Genomic DNA, 23349 nt, shown 5'->3' on the forward strand with positions numbered 1-23349 from the left:
ATGGTACCTTCCCAAAGGAAAAAGTACTATAGCTTACTAGGGTATATATATTAGACTTAATAGTTACTATATACAGTAATTGACTTCTATTCATTTTACATCAAATTAAAACTTTGGGTGTCAGATAATTATTTATTAAAAGCTAGACATTTTAAATGAGAATAAGAAAGAAAAGTATGTCTTTGTGCCCCCTTTTCCCTGTTAATGCCCTATCGGCCCCCCTGGCTAAACTTTGCTAGATCCGCCCCTGCACAGTTACCAGCGTCAGCTACGTAGAAAAAGATCCTCGAGTAGAAAGTAATATTAAATAAATTCTAACAACAGCTTATCAAGCTTAAACGTGCTGCTGTTGTTCAGCCGCTGGTTTCCTCTTTCTGGTGCAAAGTGGGCCAAAAACAAACAAGAGAGACGTACTCGCGACAGAAAAGCCAACCAGCTGATCATTAAGCAGTTTCATGATTGAAGTAGCAGCAAGAAGAGGCAGTCGCTTGTTAAGCTTAATGCAGGAATGCTTTACATTCAGAGATGGACTTACACACTTGCTTTACTTCTCTCGGGGATAACTTTGTCGGAGATGAAATGCCGGGTTGCTAGCGAAGCTCCACATGCTATCCAGACCACCGACAGGTCCCGCATGTCACAGCCGCTCTATCACGTGATGCATACTGCTCCGACGTGCTAACATTCTGAGGCGAGTTACGGCGTGTTGCAAGTTTTGTGAGATGCTTTCGTGATATTTAATGGATCGGATTACATTTTTTATTTTTCTCCGATATCCGATTCAGTAATTTAGGTCAGTATCGGACCGATACCGATACGTAATATCGGATCGGTCCATCTCTAGTACCTTTATATAAAACCTCTCGGTAGATTTGTTGGGTTCAGTGTTTCATCATAACTGTTTTTTGGTCCATTCACTTGACAACGAAATGTTTTCTAAAACATTGTTTTATCTACATTTCCTCAGTTTTGTGTGAAGATGTATATTTTGTGAAAAGCGCAATACATATGTTACCATAGATGTGATGTTTTTTTAAAAATTATTTTAACTCGTACTACATTTTAGAAGCATGTATTGAATACAGCTGTGTAGTATGGGTTGTTGGACACAATCCTGAAATTTGAGCAGTAGCAGTGAGCTCTTTAGTGTGTTTTAGTGCATGGCTCTTGTGATCATCTTTTCTTGCATGTGTCTTTTGTTCAACTGAATCATTTATTTCCACTTGTTTCTTTCCGTGATCCTCACACTTATTTTTGTTCTTTTTCTTTTGCTCCCAAAATTACAATAAAAAGTTGTGAAACTGAGTCCTTATCAACATTGGACCGGTTAGTAACTGCCTTTTCTCTGCTTGTTTGTATGGTTTTGTGCATGTGTGCCAGCTTGTTTGTCTTTGCCTGCAACCGAACATGCCATGCACCATTTCCACACCTGTGCAGCAACAGAAACATTTTTCCCCTGACATTTATTCTTGCACTCAATTTTGTTTGGCGTTTAGAGTAGCAGCAGAATAATAGTGCTTTTTCCCCCTGTATGATTGGTTATTTAAAGAATAATTCACAGGAGATGCAGAATTGATGTTCTTTCTCGATTTCAGGTTGGTGGTCAGCTCCCTTGAAGCTTTGGAAAGCTGTTTTGCAGTTGGTTCATCCAGTGAAAAGGTAAACCTGTGAAGACTTTATTTTTTTATTGACTTTTAAAAGCATAATTCTGTATAAATGAATCCCTGTTATCTACATGCTTGTGTTCAGGATGCATTTTTAATTCATGTCAACTCTATAGGAGAAAAACAAGGCTGCAGCACTGGAGTTGGCAACTTTACTTCTGTCGATGCCAACACCTGTAGGTGTGCAGCAGCAGACAAAGGGGCTTCTTGCCAGTCTGCACACAAGCCGTACTGCCTACCACAATCACAAGGTAATAAAAGAGGCCAAATTCATACAATGTTTAGCTCATTATAATCTGAAAAATGTTGTATTGATTTTCATTAACAGCCAAACACCTTAATACTCTCGCGAACCACTATCCCTCCCTCTGTTCTCCTCAGGACCAGTCCTTGCTGAGCAATGCTGTGCAGTGTCTGAATAGTTGCAGCCGGGAAGGGAAAGAGCTAGACCCTGATGTCTTCCAAAGACTTGTAATCACTGCCCGCTCCATTGCGATCATGAGACCCAACAACTTGGTGCATTTCACAGAAACAAAATCATTGCACCATGACTCGGGTAAGAAGCTTTTCTTGTTATGAAGAATGTTGGCATAGAATAGAATGTTTTATATGTATTCTTGTGTGAGCATATAACAAATAAACTTGATTTTTGTCATTTGGAGTCAAAGTCAGAAAAAGATACTTTTTACTTTTCACTTACAATGAAACAGCTTGGAAGTTAACTGACTTATAATTCTCACACTTACTGGTGTTCTTCTCTTACTAACTCAGAGGTGACAGAGGATGGACAAAAGCATGTGGATAGTGAGAACTGTAATTTTATTGCACAACTGATGAATAACTTCTGGAAACTTCATGCCCTAAAACCAAAGAATGCCTTTCTTGCTCCTGCTTGCTTGCCTGGTAAGTTCTACCCTGTGGGTCCCCAACATTTTGCAAGAACATTTATTGTTAAATGTATATGCATTTATACATATGTGTTGTGAGTAATGTTGATTCACTTAAATCTTATGTAAACAATTTACACGTATTGTAATGCCCAACAGCACGAGTACATTTGTCTTCTATTCTGAAACCCTAGTCTGGAAATGAGTTATTTATTTTAAATTTAAGGTCTAACTCATGTGGAAGCAACAGTAAATGCCTTGGTAGACATCATCCATGCATACTGCACATGTGAGCTGGATTACGTCAATGTAGCCTCCAAAATCTACATGCAGATGTTACTGTGTCCTGTAAGTATATCAGTTTTATTGATCAGTCATTTTTATTTATCTTCTTCTCCTTGAACAGCATTTTAACTACTGTAGTTTGTACCTTGTCAGTAGATTTTTTTTACATGGCTTTACAAGGGTGATAATAAGCAGCATGCCTATATTAAAGATTTTAGGCAATTAGAAGGAGCTCTTGCATGGATCACTGTCAAAGTCATGAGGTAACCAGTCTATATTTAACAATTCACAGGACACTGCTGTCAGCTTTTCTTGCAAGCAGGCTCTGATCAGAGTGCTTAGACCAAGAAACAAGCGACGCCATGTGACCCTTCCATCTCCCCCACGTTCCAACACACCTATGGGTATGTTTATTAATTAATTCAAAGTATTAATTGAATGTTACTAGATGTACATGAATATTTGATAGTTTTTTGGGGGCAATATTAAATATGATTTCTCATATTAGTTATCATTTTAACAAGGCTTTAGGGATCCTCTAAATGTTTGCGGTTGATCTCCTTTATCAGGAGACAAGGATGATGATGACGACGACGATGCAGATGACAAAATGCAGTCATCAGTGTTGACTGGTGGAGAAGAGGGTCGACAGGAGAGCCAAGAACAAAATGAAGTGGACCATGGCGACTTTGAGATGGTGGTGAGACAAAGAGCAGCAGTCTGTAGGCCAGGGGTGTCCAACTCCAGGCCTCGAGGGACAGTGTCCTGAAGGTTTTAGAAGTGTCCTTGATCCAATACAGCTGTTTTAAATGGCTAAATTACCTCCTCAACATGTCTTGAAGTTCTCTAGAGACCTGGTAATGAACTAATCATGATTCAAGTGTGTTGACCCAGAGTGAGATCTAAAACTTGCAGAACACCGGCCCTTGAAGCCTGGAGTTGGACACCCCTGCTGTAGGCTGTTTCTGACATTGGACTAGCATTTTTTTTAGACTGTTTAGAGACACTCATCGCAAAAGTATAAATGATCTTCCTGTTCCTGAATTATTCTGGATGCAGAGTATAATGTTGTAACATCGCAAAGATATATTTAAAGTAACTAACTAGCTCTGACGATGTCAAAAAGTTTGTAATTCACTTCTGTTCATTTATATTATGACTAAATTGTTTTTCTGAGCTCACACTACATAGACAATAAATATACACTGGAGTAACATTTTTAAAAGCCACTTATATTCCTTTCTTTGGCTTGTATGACCATCTTCAAATTTAAATCTTAGTTATCTATAAATTACATATGCTTGTTAAAATTTGGTAAAACATGCCTGTTTTTGTGCTTCACAGTCCGAGTCTATGGTCCTGGAGACAGCAGAAAATGTCAACAATGGAAATCCATCTCCCCTCGAGGCTCTGCTTGCTGGAGCTGAAGGTTTCCCCCCCATGCTTGACATACCTCCTGATGCAGATGATGAAACCATGGTAGAGTTGGCAATTGCTCTAAGCCTGCAGCAGGATCAACAGGGTAAGTGACCAGAAAATCCTAAATAAAGTAATAATTTTGTGACTAGTGTGACTGTGACTTATTACTAGTCCTACTCAGCATTAGTCTTTCCTGTCTATGCTGAAACTATTCTAAATTTCTTTAAACCTTGAAATTCATAGAGCCTTACAATTTTTCTTTTACATAATTGTTTCGAAGCTTTTTTGTTGTGTGTGTGTGTGTGTGTGTGTGTGTGTGTATGTGTGTGTGTCTATATCAGTTGCCACCCTTCAGAGTGATTTAAACCCTCATAAGTTATTCAACAAAATACAATTTTTTTTTCTTCTCCCCCCCCCCCCCCCCCCCCCCCCCCCCCAGATTACGTTATTTGAATTGTTCTGATCTGCAAAACTTAATGTTTCACCCTGACACATTTTAATGGAAGTTTGGGCACTCCTAGAAGTCCGTCCTTAAACACAATTTTTGACATTTTTAGGCAGTAGCAGCAGTGCTCTTGGGCTTCAGAGTCTAGGCCTGTCTGGCCAGGCCCCAAGCTCCTCTTCACTTGATGCTGGCACCCTGTCAGACACCACTGCATCAGGTAATAAGACCATCTTCACGTTCAACCGGAAGCTAGTTTTTAATGCTTGCAAAGTCACTGTTGCAAGTCAGTTAAACAAACCTTTTTTTTAAAGTTCCAAAAATAAAATAACTTTTTATTTTTAAATTAAATAAAAGGAAATTATTATCATTAAATAATTTTATTCTAACTTGAAGCTCATAAGCTCATCAGTGATACAGCATGTAGTTGTACTGCTCATATCTGTAAGCTGGCCAATGTCAAATTAACCCCTATAATTTAATGCCACACTGGTCACAATGGGTTCGGTAGCACTTATTTTTGATTGTACTGCATGCTCTTTGCATTGTTGGTGCACAAGTATAAACTAAGATCATGTATCCTGGCCAGATGACCGCGGTGTATTTACTGTTACAGCTATTGCTATGATTTCAGCCCCGGCATCAGATGATGAGGGCAGCACAGCTGCTACTGATGGTTCCACATTGCGGACCTCCCCAGCTGAGCACGGCGGCAGCGTGGGCTCAGAGAGTGGAGGTTCTGCTATCGACTCTGTAGCAGGGGAGCACAGTGGTGGGTGATTTAAGTAAAACAGGCCAGTTTAATATTAAAAACATTATATATGCATGCCCCGAATTAGTGGTAGTATCTCAAATATGTAGGAACTTCTATATCCAATTCTTTTCAGCCCCGTAGTAAGTATTAGACTTTAAACTTCTTTAGACATTAATTTTCTCTAATTCCCAATAACCTTCTGAGAAAGGTAGCTCTAAGTTTACAGATTATAATATAGTGTGTCACCTTTCCTGTCCTTCCCTTTTCCCATGCCTCATTTTGTTGCGCTTTAAAGTCCTGAGGGGCAAACGTGACTCTTCAGTTTAAAATAAAACCTAATCCTTCCCTGTGTTACATTACCAGATTTCCATATTGCTTAGTTGCTTTCATTCATGCATTTGTATAGTGTCAGGTCGCAGCAGTGCATATGGAGACACAACAGCGGAAGGCCACCCCGCTGGTCCAGGCAGCGTGAGTTCCAGCACTGGAGCCATTAGTACCACCACAGCCCAGCAGGAATGTGAAGGCTCAGAAGGTGAAGGAGAGACTGAAGGAGACATTCATACAAGCAACAGGTCAGATTCATGAATTTGGATTATTTTAGGTTAACTTAAGGCTCCATGATAATGAACATCTGCCATGTGATGTGCTGAAGACTCATTTATACTATCTATGGATACCAACATGACCATAAGAAAGACAGATAATAATATTTACTTTTTATTACATTGTCATGAAAAGTGATTTATGCTTAATAGTTTAACCAGTAAAAAAATGTCATTATGTTTTTCATTAGGTTGCACATGGTTCGTCTTATGCTACTGGAGCGTTTGCTTCAGCACCTTTCTCAGCTCCACAATGTAGGTGGAGTCCAAGCTATCCCTTACATGCAAGTTATCCTCATGTTGACCTCTGACCTTGACGGCGAGGATGAAAAGGATAAAGGTGCTTTGGATGACCTGCTTGCACAGCTCATTGCCGAGCTTGGCATGCACAAGAAGGTAACTACTGTTTTGTCCTTTCCTCATTTTGTATCAGGCTCAGAATATTTTTGTTTTACTGAATCGTGTTATATCTCTGCAGGATGTTTCCAAGAAGAATGAGCGTAGTTCCATAAATGAAGTTCATTTGGTCATCATGAGGCTGCTTAGTGTCTTCATGTCTCGAACAAAGTCTGGATCCAAATCTTCCTCTGAGGTACAGTTGTACTATAATCACTATGTAGTGTGTAGCCAGGTTTGCACCTCTCTCAACAACTGCTCAAAATTGATTGCAGTCATTCATCACATCTCATTTTTGCTCAAGTTTCATATTATTATTAACATAACTTGTGCCATGAAGCTCACAGTTTCATGGCTATCATGCAACTTGATTATACTTTGTACATCATGAATTTTGAAGTCAGCTGTTTTCCCTCTTTTTGTCTTCTAGTCATCCTCCCTCATTTCCAATGCCACAGCAACCGCCTTGCTCAGCCTGGGTTCTATTGACTACTGCCTCCAAGTGCTCAAGTCACTCCTGGAGTTTTGGAAGAGCCAACAGGGTGAAGAAGAGCCAGTGACTGCCAGCCAGCTCCTCCGCACACACACAGCTTCCTCTCCCCCTGACATGAGTCCTTTCTTCCTTCGCCAATATGTTAAGGTAAGATAATCTCAACATAAAAAACGTAAAAGACTATTTATATCTCTCAAATTTTAACATTAACTCAATATATTGTTTTTGCAATCAGGGGCATGCTGCTGATGTGTTTGAAGCCTACTCCCAGTTGTTGACTGAAATGGTGCTTCGGCTGCCATATCAGATAAAGAAAATTGCTGACGCCAACCCACGTATCCCACCTCCTGTATTTGATCATTCCTGGTTCTACTATCTATCTGAAGTAAGCCATCATATAAATGTTTTTTTTCTTTTGTCTTTCCAAAAGAGAGAAATTGATCTCCTCATTCCCCCCCCCCCCCCCCCCCATTTTTCCCAGTATCTGATGATACAACAGACACCATTCGTCAGGAGGCAAGTCAGAAAACTGTTGTTGTTCATTTGCGGCTCAAAAGAAAAATATCGTCAGCTACGAGACCTGCACACTCTTGACTCTCATGTGCGCAGCATCAAAAAGCTTCTAGAGGAACAGGGCATCTTCCTCCGGGCTGGTGTAGTCACTGCCTCATCTGGCTCAGCCCTACAGTATGACACACTCATCAATCTGGTGAGTGTCTTGATAAGACAGTGTACCACTCCTGCATTACTCTGGATCCATTATGTATAAAACAGGTTTAGTTAGAACTTGTTTATTTGTGTTTTTATCCTTTTTTGTGTCTTAGTAAGCTGCAGTGCTGTGTTGAATTTATTTGTGTGTGTGTGTGTGTGTGTGTGTGTGTGTGTGTGTGTGTGTGTGTGTGTGTGTGTATGTATGTATATATATGTGTATATATATGTATATATATGTATATATATATATATGTATATGTGTATATATATATATATGTATATGTTTTTTTTTTTTCTTTGCTATGCTTTGCTGTAAATTGCTTTATTTATTTTTGTAGATGGAACACCTGAAAGCTTGTGCTGAAATTGCCACTCAAAGGACAATCAACTGGCAGAAGTTCTGCATGAAGGATGACTGTAAGTTGTTTGTGATTACTTATTTATTTTTGAAGCAACAAATGTTTTACACAAGTACTAACTATTTATGTCTCTGTCTTTGCTTTTCTTTTTTTCCATACAGCTGTCTTGTACTTCTTGCTCCAAGTCAGTTTCTTGGTGGATGAGGGCGTTTCCCCAGTTTTGCTGCAACTCCTCTCCTGTGCTCTGTGTGGCAGCAAGGTGCTGGCCAGCTCCTCCTCTACTTCATCCTCATTCTCAGGCGGAGGGTCTGGTAGTGCTGGACAGACAGGAGCCTCTCAGTCCTCTCAGAGCAAGTCTTCTAGTAAAAAGAGCAAAAAAGAAGACAAAGAGAAAGAAAAAGATGGTGAGAAAATAAAAAATGACTAGTTGTACTTCTTCGAAAATCAACTAGCGTAGAAACACATATTGGGTACTGAACTGGGCTCCAGTGCTCCTTTGAACCTGAACAAGATGTAAAAGTGGTGTAAAATGATTGGTCGATGAGAGTATCCTGAATTTAATTGTATATTGTCAACTGACCACAGGGGATGGTGTTGGTAGCCAGGAGGATCAGCTTTGTATGGCTCTGGTCAGTCAGCTTAACAAATTTGCAGACAAGGAAACGCTCATTCAGTTCCTACGCTGTTTCTTGCTGGAGTCAAACTCATCTGCTGTGCGCTGGCAAGCCCACTGCTTGGCGCTGCATATCTACAGGTATTGTAGAAACATACACCTAGTACATTGGGTAGTTTGGTCTAAAGATTAGTCTATTTAACAAAAGCTTAGGCTTATTGCATCACTTTTTAACAATTGAATACATGTATGGACAACCTGATATTGTTTGTACTTCCGCAGGAACTCTAGTAAATCTCAGCAGGAGCTGCTGCTTGAACTGACTTGGGCCATCTGGCCAGAGCTTCCTGCATATGGCCGTAAAGCTGCCCAGTTTGTCGACCTACTTGGTTACTTCTCACTCAAAACCCCTCAAACTGAGAAAAAGGTTAGATTTTTTTCTTTTCTTTTTTTCTTTCTTTAAAATCCTTTTCTGTATTTCATGCAGTTTTTTTTTTTTTTTTAAATAAAATTATAGTTTGGCTATTTTCTATATCAATTCAAAGAGGAATAATTCAGTATTTACAATTAAACGTTTAGTTTTTGTTCTTAAAGTATTACACAAGGGTTCATATCCTGATGCTTGTGTTTTTATTTGTCTCCACAGACCATAGACACCACTTTCATTATGATAGAAGATGAAATTGTTTTGTTTCTCTTATTTATTTATGTATTTTTCTCCAGCTGAAGGAGTATTCCCAAAAGGCTGTGGAAATCCTGAGAGCACAGAACCATATCCTGACAAATCACCCCAACTCCAATATATACAAGTATGTTGATAGATACTGAAATCGAAACATTCAATCTTATAACAGTGAGAATGCAACTATTGGGCATCATCTACATAAAATTACATGTGTTTTTTTTCTGCAGCACACTCTCTGGATTAGTGGAGTTTGATGGCTTTTATCTGGAAAGTGACCCCTGCTTGGTGTGCAACAATCCAGAAGTTCCCTTCTCCGTGAGTGAAACACACCCTCACACAACAGGCATATTCTTTTAAAAAGTGCACAGGCAGTCAAGCTAATTAAAATAATTTTTACATACTAGTAAATTTCACAGGGGAAGGCTTAAAGAGAGATGGTATTGGTTTCAGAATTTGAAAACCCCCTGCGAAATGCAAAACTCTTAGTATTAACTGTGTAACATAGCTGGTTAGTTAAACAATGATGAAATACAGTTATGTTGATAGAAACATCCTCTAAACGTAGGTATAAACAGTTCTCAGTATTGTTTTAAGCATAGTTTTTATTTTTATTTTATTTTCATCCACCAGAATATAAAACTGTCATCCATCAAAGTAGACACCCGCTATACGACCACACAACAGGTTGTCAAGCTCATTGGTAGCCACACCATCAGCAAAGTCACAGTGAAGATTGGTGACCTCAAACGCACCAAAATGGTCCGCACCATCAATCTCTATTACAACAACAGGACAGTCCAGGCGATCGTGGAGCTGAAGAATAAGTATGTCAGCAAAGAGCTGCTGTTCTTTCTTGCTTTTAGTTTTCATATTATTATGGTAAATTTTAAGGTGCAAAGATGTAGTATCAACTTGGAAGTTTCATTTTAATTTACTTTTTTGGCATTAATTAGGAGTCCTTAACTTTACTGTCTTTTTTCTTTTCTTTTTAGGCCTGCTCGTTGGCACAAAGCCAAGAAAGTTCAGCTCACCCCGGGACAAACAGAAGTGAAGATTGACCTTCCCTTACCTATCGTCGCTTCCAACTTGATGATTGAGTTTTCCGATTTCTACGAGAACTACCAGGCTTCCACTGAGACCCTGCAATGTCCACGCTGCAGTGCTTCCGTACCGGCCAACCCCGGTGTGTGTGGCAACTGCGGTGAGAATGTGTATCAGTGCCACAAGTGCAGGTGAGCCCTGTGTTTCCTCTGCGGTTCTTAAAGAATTGAAGACACTTTTAGATTTATTGGATTTTTACTATATGGTCGACACTTTTCAGGTCTATCAATTATGACGAAAAAGACCCCTTCCTGTGCAACGCCTGTGGTTTCTGCAAATATGCCCGATTTGACTTCATGCTGTATGCTAAACCATGCTGTGCTGTGGATCCTATTGAAAATGAGGAAGACAGGAAAAAGGTAGAAAAAAAAAAAGAAGCCTCTTCTAGGACAAGAAAAACATTTAAAGGAATTGGTTAAAAATAGGCTTACCATTCCTAAAAGTCAGACTACAAAATGTTTTGTCCCTTTTTGCATAGGCTGTGACCAACATTAACACCCTGTTGGACAAAGCTGACCGGGTCTACCACCAGCTGATGGGTCACCGGCCTCAGTTGGAGAGTCTCTTGTCTAAAGTCAATGAGGCAGCACCGGAGAAGCCCCAGGTCAGTCAAGAGGGACTGAAAGAGCACTTGACCTAAATAAGCACAGCTTGTACTAATGCAACCTGCACATGCTGCAGAGATCATTTATGTTTTTCTTCAGTCTCTATTTTAGCTCTATTTCTACAGTTTTATCTAACAGTATTTTCTCTTGTCTTTTATTTCTTTCAGGATGACACTGGAGCAGGAGCAGGACTTGGTGCATCCTCTGCTAATGTGAACAGATACATTCAGCAGCTGGCTCAGGAATACAGTGGAGATTGCAAGACCTCATTTGATGAACTCTCCAAGATTATACAGGTTAGGAAGAAAATGCAGTTAACTTTCCTGATATCTGTACCCTTGTTTTCTTCCTGCTCTCATACAATTGTGCCCCTTCCTTCTTTGTTTACAGAAAGTGCTTGCATCTCGTAAAGAGCTCTTGGAGTATGACCTACAACAGAGAGAGGCTGCCACTAAGTCATCTCGGAGCAGCAGTAGCCACCAGCCCACCTTCACCGCCAGTCAGTACCGCGCCCTCTCTGTGCTGGGCTGCGGCCATACATCCTCAACCAAGTGTTACGGCTGTGCTTCAGCTGTTACAGGTCACTGCATCACACTGCTCCGCGCACTGGCCACCAATCCAGCCCTTCGGCAGATCCTAGTCCTTCAGGGTCTCATCCGTGAGCTGTTTGAGTATAACTTGCGTCGAGGTACAGCAGCCATGAGGGAGGAGGTGCGCCAGCTGGTCTGTCTCCTCACTAGGTATGTCCTTTCCTTCACATATTTTCATGTGACAATTAATTGCCTGACTTCAGTTCCACATATAAGCAATGATAGTATTGTAAGTTGTTGGAACGATAACATTGAAATCTCAGCTTTTTGCTTTTTAACTTTCTATGTTAATACACGCTGTATATAATGGTGTTTCATTGTCATTTGGTCTCCTGTATCCTTACATGTTTTTGTTTTTTTTCCTTGCCTCTCTATCTTTTGCTTCAGAGATCACCCAGAAGCCACTCAGCAGATGAACGATCTGATCATTGCCAAGGTGTCAGCTGCCCTCAAAGGTCACTGGGCCAATCCTGATCTGGTAGGTCTCAGAGGTCATACTGAAAATAATTTAAACCCAACAAACATTGTTTTTGTGGGGGGGTTGTTTTTTTTTTTTTTCCAGAGTCGCTGTGACTATGAACTTTACTATAAAGAGCTCCGATTTTAAAATACACACACTGTTTTTTGTTTTTCCCCCATCAGGTTAGTAATTTGCAGTATGAAATGCTGCTGCTAACGGACTCCATTTCAAAAGAGGGTGGATGCTGGGAATTACGGTTGCGTTGTGGTAAGCATTAATAATATACTTCAATTATGCCGTGCATTGTTTGTCTATAACAATTAATAAATTAAATTAATAAAATATGCATATGATATATTCTATTGATGGATCATTTGTATGGATAAGGCAGCGGTCCCCAGCCTTTTTTGCGCCACGGACCAGTTTATGTCCGACAATATTTTCACGGACTGGCGGACGGACAGGTGTCGCGGATAAATACAACAAAATAAAACCAGTACCGGTACCACCCCCCCACCCCCCCCCCCAAAAAAAGATTTTTTCATAACACACAGAAAAAGACCCAGGGAAACTATTTAAAAAAAACTAACGCTAAAAACAGATAGAAACCATAAATTTCACACCCGAGCCTCAACTCTCGGTACCAAACGACTGGTCGATGGCCCGGGGGTTGGGGACCACTGGGCTAAGGGACTCTAAATTTATAAACAGTTCATCCAGCTCGGTCAATCCTGGCCAGAAATTTTGAGAGAACAATTTATTTATTTATTTATTTATTTATTTAGGTTTGGTTTGGTTATTTTTGTCTGACCAAATCAGTCTCGGTCTACATAGGGTGGTATTGATTAGACACCTGGAACTATCGCTTCTTCTTTTTTCCTCTAATATTATTTTGAAAGAGGTTTTGTTGGATTAAAGCAGTTAAGAGTCTTCGACTAATAGTGTTGTATCTTTTGTTTTGTTTTCCCTCACTCCTTCCCCATATGTAGCCCTCAGCCTGTTCCTCATGTCTGTCAACATAAAGACACCGGTAGTGGTGGAAAACATCACACTGATGTGCCTGAGAATCCTGCAAAAGCTGATTAAGCCCCCTGCTCCCACTAGCAAGAAGAACAAGGTAAAAAAAAAATTTGCTGCATGTTTAAAATAGATAAATATAAGCATATCTGTTGTGTCGGTTACCACTTGGTTGTATTATGCCACCTAACAAAGTTATGTGTGTTTTCTGTTTAAAGGATGCTGCCATTGAGTCTCTGACTACAGTCAGGCCCTACAGTAATGAAATCCACGCCCAGGCCCAACTCTGGCTCAAAAAAGATCCCAAAGCATCTTATGAGGCCTGGAAAAAGTGTCTTCCAGCAAGATGTAAGTATCATGTCTGAACGGTTTACATTATCTGAGTGTCACAGGTTTATTCATTTATTGTATTTAATGAAATAGGAGCACTCAATAAACTTCTCATTGTTGTCTATCGCAGGTCAGGAAACGATGTCAAAACCTCAGGGGAAGGCTGAGTTACGGAAACAGTATCTACTTGAGAAGTATGTGTGGAAGTGGAAACAGTTCATGAGGTCTAGAAAAGGAGAAGGCCTTTTCCCGCGCCTGCTTAAACTGAGCCACAACAACTGGCTGCGACAGGTAATAATTAAAAAATAAAAAATCAGAAAAATGTTGTTTGCTTTGTTGGTTAGTTCACAAACCGGTAAATGCAATTTCTTAAAAAAATGCTAACTTTAGCTCTACTTTTTGCAGGTTCTTTTCACACCTGCCACCCAGGCTGCAAGACAGGCAGCTTGCACTATTGTGGAGGCACTTACCACAATCCCTAGCCGCAAGCAACAGGTCCTGGACCTGCTCACCAGGTACGAGTCTCAACAGAAAGCCATAAAATCATGACATGCTCTATTTTGAATTTCATATACATAAATTAGGTTGATAATTCCAATGAATTTGGATATGCTTAGCAATATAGCATAACTAGTTAAAGATGAATAGCTCTTATCATGTATTTCCATGATTTTATATTTGCTGGAAAATGAATTATCGGGCAGAAAAATAATATTATTTTAAATACTTTACAGATAAAGTGTTAAAGAAAAATATAATTCTGTGCTTAATAATGAAAGAAAATGCATCTCAGGCAGCTCACTTATTGCATAGTTTCTCAAGCAAAAGGATGAAAACTGTTAAAGTGATTAAAAAACTGTCCTTCTTTAAGTTATCTGGATGAACTGAGTGTCGCTGGAGAGTGTGCAGTGGAGTATCTGGGTCTGTACCAGAAGCTGATTAAGCCAACACACTGGAAGATTTATCTGGCTGCCCGGGGAGTCCTGCCCTACATTGGCAACCTGATCACCAAGGTATTATTTTAACGTTCAAAGAATGTAATTTTATAGTCAGATAAACACTGGTGTTTTTAAGTTAGTATCTTCATAGTCCTGTTCCTTTCCCAATTTCAAACAACTGAAGTGTCACTAGATCCATTAGAAGTGCTCCTATTTCAGTATCTTATCTTGTTTATTGCTATGATCAGGAAATAGCCAATCTGTTGGCTCTAGAGGAGGCTACACTGAGCACAGACTTGCAGCAAGGCTACGCCCTGAAGAGCTTGACTGGTATGTTAGTTTCCATCTTTAGATTTTCAGCATATATACAGATTGAGTGGTACAAATTACTTTTATATCACAAGTAAAGTTGCAGCTAATTCAGACTTTCCTGAATCTTCTTTTTTTGGTTCTGTGTGTGTTTTTTAGGTTTGCTGTCATCTTTTGTCGAAGTGGAGTCCATTAAGCGGCATTTCAAAAGTAGGTTGGTCGGCACGGTTCTTAATGGTTATCTGTGCCTGAGGAAGTTGGTGGTTCAGCGAACCAAACTCATTGATGAAACTCAGGATATGCTACTTGAGATGCTGGAAGACATGACGACAGGTGGGCATTGACAATAATTATAAATTTAATTATGTTTTTAAAAAGATAATAATATTCTTATTTGGTCAACTGAATATTGTACAAATTGTGCTTAATATTTTTTTTTATTTGTATGTCTTGTATTGTTTATAGGAACCGAGTCTGAAACCAAAGCTTTCATGGCAGTGTGCATAGAGACTGCAAAGCGGTACAACCTGGATGACTACAGAACACCTGTGTTCATTTTTGAGAGACTTTGCAGCATCATCTACCCTGTGAGTTGCCTTTACCTCGATTAGAGCTGCAACAAATAATGTCTTAAATTTTAATATAATGTTCACTAATTTTCACTAAGTCATACAAGTAATTTTCATTTGACTGAAGGCTTTCAAGTGCAACATCCTGCTGCTTTCTTGACATTTGAGATTAATGATCAAGTAATAAGAAGTAATTATATACAAATTGTTATATTATATACAAGTATTTGTATTATATACAGATATATTTAGATTGAGTGTAGTTTGTGTTTTAACGTTCATTCTTTGAGTTGTGAGTAAAGATGAAGAAGTGACGTGCTTGTGTAATTTTGGAAACAGTTTTGAAGCAGAATTTGTTTTAATCTGGAGTAGGGCTGGGCCATATCATACCGTTCAGGTAATACCAGTGTAATGTTAGGCAATGATAAGAAAATGAAATATCGCAGTAGAATACGGGTAAAACGCGCATGCGCAGTGCCTTTGTTTTCATACCCACATGGCAGAAAAAGCATGGCGGCTACGGAGAATGAGAAGGGCGAAAGCGGATCGTTGAATGACAGATGAACCAGAATTGGTTTATAGGTGCAACTTCAGTGGTGTGGAACTGGTTTGGCTTTCGTCTGTCAGATGCACACCAAAGCACTATTTTGTAGAGCATGCAAGCAGGCCGTTGTTATTAACGTGTTTTTCGGTAAATAAGTCGCTCTTAAAATCCTTTGATTTTTCTGAAAAATTGACAGTGCCCAATATAATTCTTATGTATGAATTCTGGTTGTGCTTACTGACCTCGAACTGATTTATGTGCTACACGGCGCTCGAAAACCTGTCAAAAAATGTTTTAGTACAGTTTTAGTACTAAGCTACAGAGCTGCACCGCTTGACAGATTGTCGGAGCATTACAGCTACCGTAGTCAGGAGTCTCCCGGAGTGATATGTACTGCGCTTCAACATAATATTACTGTATTGTGTGTATAACCTCTTTTTAAGTTTTGTGGATATGTCGGCCAATTTCCACTGGAAATGCCTTTTGGTTAAACTGTCAGCAAGGATTTGCATTTGCACTGTTAAATTTTTATATATAACTTTAATGCACATAAAAAAAACAGCTGCTTGTTTCAGAGCAGGGCGATATGACCAAAAATATTTATCACGATATACATTTGAAAATTTGCGATAACGATATAACTGACGATATAATTGACACTAGACAAAATACTTTACAACTCCACAACTTTATTAGTGCAAAAAAAAAAAATCAATGTATTTTCACTTAAACAAACAGCTTTTTTTAAGTGCATTAAAGTTATATAAAAAATTAACAGTGCAAATGCAAATTCCTTGCTGACAGTTTAACCGAAAGGCATTTCCAGTGGAAATTGGCCGACATATCCTCAGCATAACCATGTATAATATCCACAAAACTTGAAAGAGGTTATACACACACAATACGGTAATATTATGTTGAAGCGCAGTACGTATCACTCCGCGAGGCTCCTGACTACGATAGCCGTAATGCTCCGACAATCCATCAAGTGGTGCGGCTTCGTAGCTTAGCAAAGTCGTACTGAAACATTTGACAGATTTTCGAGCGCTGTGTGCCACATAAAATCGTTTTGAGGTCAGTAAACACAACCAGAATTCATACATAAGGCACACGGGATTATAAGGGGCTCTGTCGATTTTGTGCTTTGTTGTGTATCTGACGGATGAAAGCCAAACCAGTTCCACACCACTGAAGTTGCAGCATTTTTACAAACCAATTCTGGCTCATCAGTTTCATTTAACGATCCCCTTTTGCTCTTCTCATTCTGCGTTGCCGCCATGTGCGTATGTAAACAAAGGCACTGCGCATGCGCGTTTTACCCATGTTCTATCGCGATATTTCATTTTCCTATCGTTGCCCAACATTATACTGGTATTACCGTGAACGGTATGATATAGCCCAGCCCTCGCTTGTTTAAGTGAAAATACTTTTTTTTTCTTTTTTTTTGCGCTAATAAAGTTGTGGAGTTGTAAAGTATTTTGTCTAGTGTCAATTATATCGTTATCGCAAATTTTCAAATATATATCGTGATAAATATTTTTGGCCATATTGCCCTGCCCTAATCTGGAGCATTTGTTTCATTCACTATCTAGGAAGAGAATGAGGTGACAGAGTTCTTTGTGACGCTGGAAAAGGATCCTCAGCAAGAGGACTTCTTGCAGGGTCGCATGCCAGGAAACCCCTACAGCAGCAACGAGCCCGGCATCGGTCCTCTGATGAGGGACATCAAAAACAAGATCTGCCAAGACTGCGACCTGGTGGCTCTTCTTGAAGATGACAGTGGCATGGAGGTAAAGTAACCTTACATTTGAGTTGCTTTGAAGGTTTCCTTTTCTTGTGAAATTATAAAAGGTGACACAGTTCAAGAAAAAATTACCAGATGTGTTTTTTGTTTTGTTTTGGGTTTTTTTTGTTTTTCAGCTTCTGGTAAACAACAAAATCATTAGTTTGGATTTGTCAGTGGCAGAGGTCTATAAGAAGGTGTGGTGTCCTACAAATGAGGTGAGACTCACATTTTCTATGAATTAGTTACACTTTTACAAACATTTGGAATCATACAAATTGTCATGAAATGCTTACAGTCCTTTAAAGAATTAATGGTACTGAGAGCCCACTGACCTTGTCTCCCCACCCCCCCCCCAAAAAGGGTGAGCCAATGAGAATCATCTATCGTATGAGAGGACTACTTGGAGATGCTACTGAGGAGTTCATAGAGTCACTGGATTCAACTACAGGTTTGATTTGCTTTTAACTTGGTGTGTCTTCATAATTAGGGTCAAGTAGGGCTGCTCAATTAATCGAATTTTAATCACGATTACGATCTGGGCTTTCAACGATCATTAAAAATGACTGAGCCGATTATTAGCCCCTCCCTCATTTATCCGCGACACCTTAAAGGCCGTCTGTGAAAATATTGTCGGGCATAAACCGGTCCGTGGCGCAAAAAAGGGTGGAGACCGCTGATTAAGAGGACCCGAGGGAAGCTCGGAAAGCTAAGCAGAAGTTATTTGGAGAGTGACTGCCGTTGCACACTATTTTATATTATTTTTTTTAAAGTTATTGTTAACCCTTTAAAGCCGGTCAGAGCAGCACGCTCCGTTTTGCGTAACTATTTTTAAATCCCTGTAGAACCTGAACCGTGTAAGCTAGCGCAATAATTTGTTTTGCATATGAAACCGGAGGAGTTGTACTTACATCTGATGCCATCAGCTTGTCCTCGGTCACGGTTTCGTTCCACATATAGCTTTGCAAAAATTGCATAAAAAGCGCTTGCAGGAACAAAAACATAATATTCCAGAAACACGCTTCGCCGTTCCTATCAGCTGTTCGTAACACTTCCCACAGTGAAATGATGCACCTGCTGTTTTCTTTGCAAATTTGCATCATAGGATTGTTTTTTGTTTTTCCTGCAGTATATAAAAATTGCTGTATCTCCAAAATAAAACTATGAAGACACTCAAAATAAATTTCCTGTGGTGGGAAACTATTTTTTTGCAACTTTATTGTATTTAAAGTTTTGAGGGATAAACCTCTTAAATTTCTCCAAGTAGAAATATATGTAAACAAAACAAAAGCGATTTTCAATTTTTTTGTAGTTTATTGCACTTTTTTGCAATTTATGTAATTACTATGGACTTAATGCATACATATTATTAAAATATGGGCTATAACAGTTGTATTGATGTATAGCAACTTGAAATGCTCCCACAAATGGCACTACAACATGTAAAAAAAATATATATATATAAGCTCTGGTGGACTTGGTTCTATGGTAGGTCTTAAAGGGTTAAATAAATATCGTCAAATAATCGTGATCTCAATTTCAGTGAAAATAATCGTGATTATCATTTTTGCCATAATCGAGCAGCCCTAGGGTCAAGCTTGTTCTCGTTTATGTGACATCTACCAGGTTTTGCCCTTAATATAATTATTGCTGTATGTATTCTTGGCCATCATATGTACCTGTATGCACAGAATGAGATGCAAATGTTTTAATTGACCTCGTTACAGATGAGGAGGAGGATGATGAAGAAGTGTACAAGATGGCAGGAGTGATGGCACAGTGTGGAGGACTCGAGTGTATGCTCAACCGGCTGTCTGGAATCAAAGACTTTAAACAAGGAAGACATCTGCTCACCGTAAGACAGTATTTTTGTGTCAGAAAGCGTTTTGAAATAATACCATTCTTTATTCTCCAGTCATCAATGTAAACTGTAATTTATTTGTAATTTTGAATTCTTCTTTGAATTAGTAAAAACGAATGCTGGTTATCTAGAATATATATGTCATTATTATTTAGAATTAAATTCATATAGTGCCCTAAATTAGAATTAAAACTTTTTTTTTTCTCCCCCAGGTTTTGCTGAAGTTGTTCAGTTACTGTGTGAAAGTGAAGATCAATAGGCAACAGCTTGTCAAACCAGAGATGAACACACTCAATGTCATGCTGGGAACTCTAAACTTGGTGAGTCTTATGCTGATTGTTGTGATTCAGTTTCTAGATTGTATTTTTGTGTGTGTGTGTGTGTGTGTGTGTGTGTGTGTGTGTGTGTGTGTGTGTGTGTGTGTGTGTACACACACACACACACACACACACACACACACACACACTTTGGTGTCACGGTTCGATATTTTTTCGATACAAAAAATGTTCATGCCTTTTTTAATTTATAATTTTAATAAATGACAAATGTATATTTTAACTCAAAAGTACAGTTTTTAAATTTAATGTTGCCAAAACAACAAAATAATAAAAAATAAATAAATCTATCTGATTGAGAAATCACTCATCTTTGTAAAAGAGTTTATTACAGAGAAATGGCTCTTTCCAAAATAAAAGCTATACTATACGCTTCTTCTGGGCTATATTCTCAGCAGCATATTAAACATATCAGGTCCCCATAAGGAGAATCATGTGCTAACGGCTGTCTAAATGATTTGGGTAAAGTTTGCGTGCTTGTTGTTTTTGTCTGCTTCCACTTGTCTTTGCACTAGGATGATGTCGGCGTAAATGTGCAGTCATATTCGTTGTGTTCCCACTAGTGCTGTCAGCGTTAATCTCGTTGAAATGACCTTAACGCCACAACACGGCAGATCTCCGTTAACGAGTTACCGCGGATCGCCCTGTGTGTGTGGCTGGATGGCATCAACACGTTAACAAGCTAACTGTGCTAACGCGCTAGTTCCCACCAATTGAGCATTGCGTGGCACATCCGACATACTGTTTTACTTTTGTCCATGACGCGCTTACCATCAGGGTCATACTTCACATGAAAACCAAAATAGTTCCAAACGCCAGATCTGAATGAGGGTGGGGGAGGTTCAAATTCGGCTAGCGTTGAGGCAGTTGCCATGTTGCAACGAGCTTAACTTTTGTCTTGCTAGCTTGCGCTGCGCTCAGTGGATCTGCGCTCGACAGTGCAGCCTAGGCAGAGTAGTCAAACGCAGATCCACTGAGCGCTCAACACAGACAGCATCATCAGAAGAAAAGTTGATAAAATAAATAAAAAAATTTGTATTGTTCGATACATATGCGTACTGAACCTAAAGCACTGTATCGAATGGTTCAATATCGATACAAGTATTGTTGCACCCCTAATATATAGATATAGATATATAGATATAGATGGAGAGATGGAGATGGATAGAGAGAGAGAGGGAAATATTTTTTTTATGTTATTTTTCCTTCAGGCCTTAGTGGCAGAACAAGAGAGTAAGGATAGTGGTGGAGCCTCTATAGCAGAGCAAGTCCTGAGCATCATGGAGATCATTCTGGATGAGGCCAATGCTGAGATTTCAGAGGACAAGGTAACAATCTGAAGCTAATTTTATCTTCTGCTACAATCATAAAATCATACCCTCAAAAAGACCTTTTAATTCCGTTTTTGTGTTTTGTTTAGTTTTTTTAATTAGAAACTGTCTTGTCCTTTGCAGGGTAACCTTCTCCTTACAGGAGACAAGGATCAGCTTGTCATGTTGTTAGACCAGATCAACACCCTGTTTGTGCGCTCCAACCCCAGCGTGCTCCAGGGTCTTCTGCGCATTATTCCATACCTGTCTTTTGGCGAACTAGAGAAGATGAGGATTCTGGTGGAACGCTTCAAACCGTGTTGCAACTTTGACAAGTGAGCACTCAGCTTTTACTTACTAATAAGCACATGAAGACTTTAAAGGGGCTATTATTTTACATTTTAATGGATAAATCGGGCTAATCTTTGTAGGAGAACCATGCTCCTATGGGCACTTTTATAGTTAATTTAGTGAAATTGACTCTTATTTTTGTGTTTGTGTTGTGTTTCTTTAAGGTACGACGAGGAGCATAGTGCTGATGACAAAGTGTTTTTGGACTGCTTCTGTAAAATCGCTGCTGGAATCAAAAATAACAGCAACGGCCATCAACTGAAAGATCTTATTCTGCAAATAGGAATCACACAGAGTGCACTGGACTACATGAAGAAGCATATCCCAAATGCCAAAAAGTAGGTCTCTTGTAGGTAAATATTTTGTATACAAGTACAAATGCAAGATTTTTTGTTTTTAAACCTCTTTTTTGTTTTTCTGAAATCTCTCATCAGTCTGGATGCGGATGTTTGGAAGAAATTCCTCTCTAGACCTGCTCTACCCTTTATTCTCAGACTTCTCCGTGGTTTGGCTACCCAGCATCCCCCCACACAGGTACAGAATGCTTTGAATATTAGACTAAACTGGAGTCAACTCAGACAGTTCTTTTTGTAAACACATGAACCTGTCTCCCTAATATAGCTGAGTGTCATCTTCTTTTGTCTAGGTGCTCATAGGCACAGATTCGATAACAAACTTGCACAAGCTGGAGCAGGTATCCAGTGATGAAGGCATAGGAACTCTAGCAGAGAACCTTCTAGAGGCTCTGAGGGAACACAGTGACGTCAACTTGAAGATTGAAGCAGCCCGCAGAGAAACCAGAGCTGAGAAAAAGCGTATGGCTATGGCTATGAGGCAGAAGGCTCTGGGAACTCTTGGCATGACGGTATTTTTATTTTTTTTTATTACCACAGACTTGAATTGAAATGTGGATTTTATTGTAAGCTTTATGTTTGTCTTTCAGACCAATGAAAAGGGGCAGGTGGTGACAAAGACTTCACTCTTGAAGCAAATGGAAGAGCTGATAGAGGAACCAGGCTTGACCTGCTGTATCTGTAGAGAAGGTTACAAGTTCCAGGTATAAAAGCACATACAGGATTGAGGGAAGTTTGACATTATTTAACACTGAAGACATCTGGTTTTGGAATCCTATTTAAAGTATCAGTAGCCAAATTGTAGATAATTAAAATGACACTCTTATCAGTCTGATTTGCTGGTTTTCTTGGCATGCTGAAATTTGTTGTTGTTTTCAGTTCTCATTTTCATTCTGGTTTCTCTTTCACTAGCCAACCAAAGTCCTGGGTATTTACACTTTCACAAAGCGTGTAGCCTTGGAGGAATTTGAAAACAAGCCTCGCAAGCAGCAGGGTTACAGCACTGTGTCGCACTTTAACATAGTCCACTATGACTGCCATCTGGCAGCAGTCAGGTAGCTACAAACACCAGCATTTACTCTGTGGTGATGTTTAGAGTACCCCTTACATTCTTTCTGCAGCCCCACTTTTCATTTTTTTTGTAATACATGCCTGTTATTTTTACTTATTTTAGGCTGGCTCGTGGGCGAGAGGAATGGGACAGTGCTGCTCTCCAGAATGCTAACACCAAGTGCAATGGTCTGCTTCCTGTGTGGGGGCCACATGTGCCAGAATCAGCTTTTGCTACATGCCTAGCAAGGTTAAAAGAAAAAATCAGCATAAATTAGAGAGAACATTTTCTTCATGTGGCACAATTTCTTCAACCAAACTCTTTTACTGCACAGGCACAACACATATCTTCAGGAGTGCACAGGCCAGCGAGAGCCCACATACCAACTCAACATCCACGATACCAAACTGCTGTTCCTCCGCTTTGCTACTGAGCAGTCATTCAGCGTGGACACAGGAGGTGGAGGTCGGGAGAGCAACATCCACCTCATCCCCTATATCATCCACACTGTTCTCTATGTCCTCAACAC

The 23349-nt window shown here is 39.5% G+C and overlaps 1 protein-coding gene across 12 annotated transcripts in view; it reads left to right on the forward strand.

The window, feature by feature from the left end:
- Window positions 1-23349, forward strand: part of ubr4 (ubiquitin protein ligase E3 component n-recognin 4) — a 56022-nt gene that overhangs the window by 29665 nt on the left and 3008 nt on the right. For 4 of the 12 annotated variants that reach the window (XM_085259287.1, XM_085259292.1, XM_085259291.1 and 1 more), the window contains 53 exons: window positions 1294-1326; window positions 1596-1659; window positions 1781-1915; window positions 2046-2220; window positions 2436-2567; window positions 2778-2899; window positions 3129-3240; window positions 3406-3536; window positions 4181-4358; window positions 4813-4917; window positions 5314-5469; window positions 5858-6026; window positions 6248-6452; window positions 6535-6648; window positions 6883-7092; window positions 7181-7330; window positions 7427-7654; window positions 7995-8073; window positions 8177-8419; window positions 8601-8769; window positions 8911-9055; window positions 9352-9437; window positions 9541-9628; window positions 9944-10137; window positions 10306-10545; window positions 10635-10773; window positions 10893-11018; window positions 11187-11315; window positions 11410-11759; window positions 11997-12087; window positions 12252-12336; window positions 13059-13186; window positions 13305-13434; window positions 13547-13707; window positions 13822-13931; window positions 14288-14429; window positions 14603-14684; window positions 14823-14996; window positions 15129-15250; window positions 17369-17566; window positions 17697-17777; window positions 17923-18010; window positions 19287-19414; window positions 19633-19740; window positions 20967-21083; window positions 21210-21400; window positions 21581-21754; window positions 21851-21950; window positions 22063-22281; window positions 22360-22473; window positions 22682-22824; window positions 22944-23069; window positions 23155-23349. In XM_085259287.1, the coding sequence (XP_085115413.1) occupies window positions 1294-1326; window positions 1596-1659; window positions 1781-1915; window positions 2046-2220; window positions 2436-2567; window positions 2778-2899; window positions 3129-3240; window positions 3406-3536; window positions 4181-4358; window positions 4813-4917; window positions 5314-5469; window positions 5858-6026; window positions 6248-6452; window positions 6535-6648; window positions 6883-7092; window positions 7181-7330; window positions 7427-7654; window positions 7995-8073; window positions 8177-8419; window positions 8601-8769; window positions 8911-9055; window positions 9352-9437; window positions 9541-9628; window positions 9944-10137; window positions 10306-10545; window positions 10635-10773; window positions 10893-11018; window positions 11187-11315; window positions 11410-11759; window positions 11997-12087; window positions 12252-12336; window positions 13059-13186; window positions 13305-13434; window positions 13547-13707; window positions 13822-13931; window positions 14288-14429; window positions 14603-14684; window positions 14823-14996; window positions 15129-15250; window positions 17369-17566; window positions 17697-17777; window positions 17923-18010; window positions 19287-19414; window positions 19633-19740; window positions 20967-21083; window positions 21210-21400; window positions 21581-21754; window positions 21851-21950; window positions 22063-22281; window positions 22360-22473; window positions 22682-22824; window positions 22944-23069; window positions 23155-23349 (7614 nt within the window). The remainder of the gene's footprint in view (window positions 1-1293; window positions 1327-1595; window positions 1660-1780; window positions 1916-2045; window positions 2221-2435; window positions 2568-2777; window positions 2900-3128; window positions 3241-3405; window positions 3537-4180; window positions 4359-4812; window positions 4918-5313; window positions 5470-5857; window positions 6027-6247; window positions 6453-6534; window positions 6649-6882; window positions 7093-7180; window positions 7331-7426; window positions 7655-7994; window positions 8074-8176; window positions 8420-8600; window positions 8770-8910; window positions 9056-9351; window positions 9438-9540; window positions 9629-9943; window positions 10138-10305; window positions 10546-10634; window positions 10774-10892; window positions 11019-11186; window positions 11316-11409; window positions 11760-11996; window positions 12088-12251; window positions 12337-13058; window positions 13187-13304; window positions 13435-13546; window positions 13708-13821; window positions 13932-14287; window positions 14430-14602; window positions 14685-14822; window positions 14997-15128; window positions 15251-17368; window positions 17567-17696; window positions 17778-17922; window positions 18011-19286; window positions 19415-19632; window positions 19741-20966; window positions 21084-21209; window positions 21401-21580; window positions 21755-21850; window positions 21951-22062; window positions 22282-22359; window positions 22474-22681; window positions 22825-22943; window positions 23070-23154) is intronic. The other 8 variants (XM_085259289.1, XM_085259295.1, XM_085259294.1 and 5 more) reach the window with 6 other exon arrangements.

Source organism: Mchenga conophoros, linkage group LG20, assembly GCF_057382185.1.
Source record: "Mchenga conophoros isolate Kocher_MC1m ecotype Shallow Benthic linkage group LG20, M_conophoros_male_GT1.1, whole genome shotgun sequence".
In the NCBI taxonomy this organism is placed as follows: Eukaryota; Metazoa; Chordata; class Actinopteri; order Cichliformes; family Cichlidae; genus Mchenga; species Mchenga conophoros.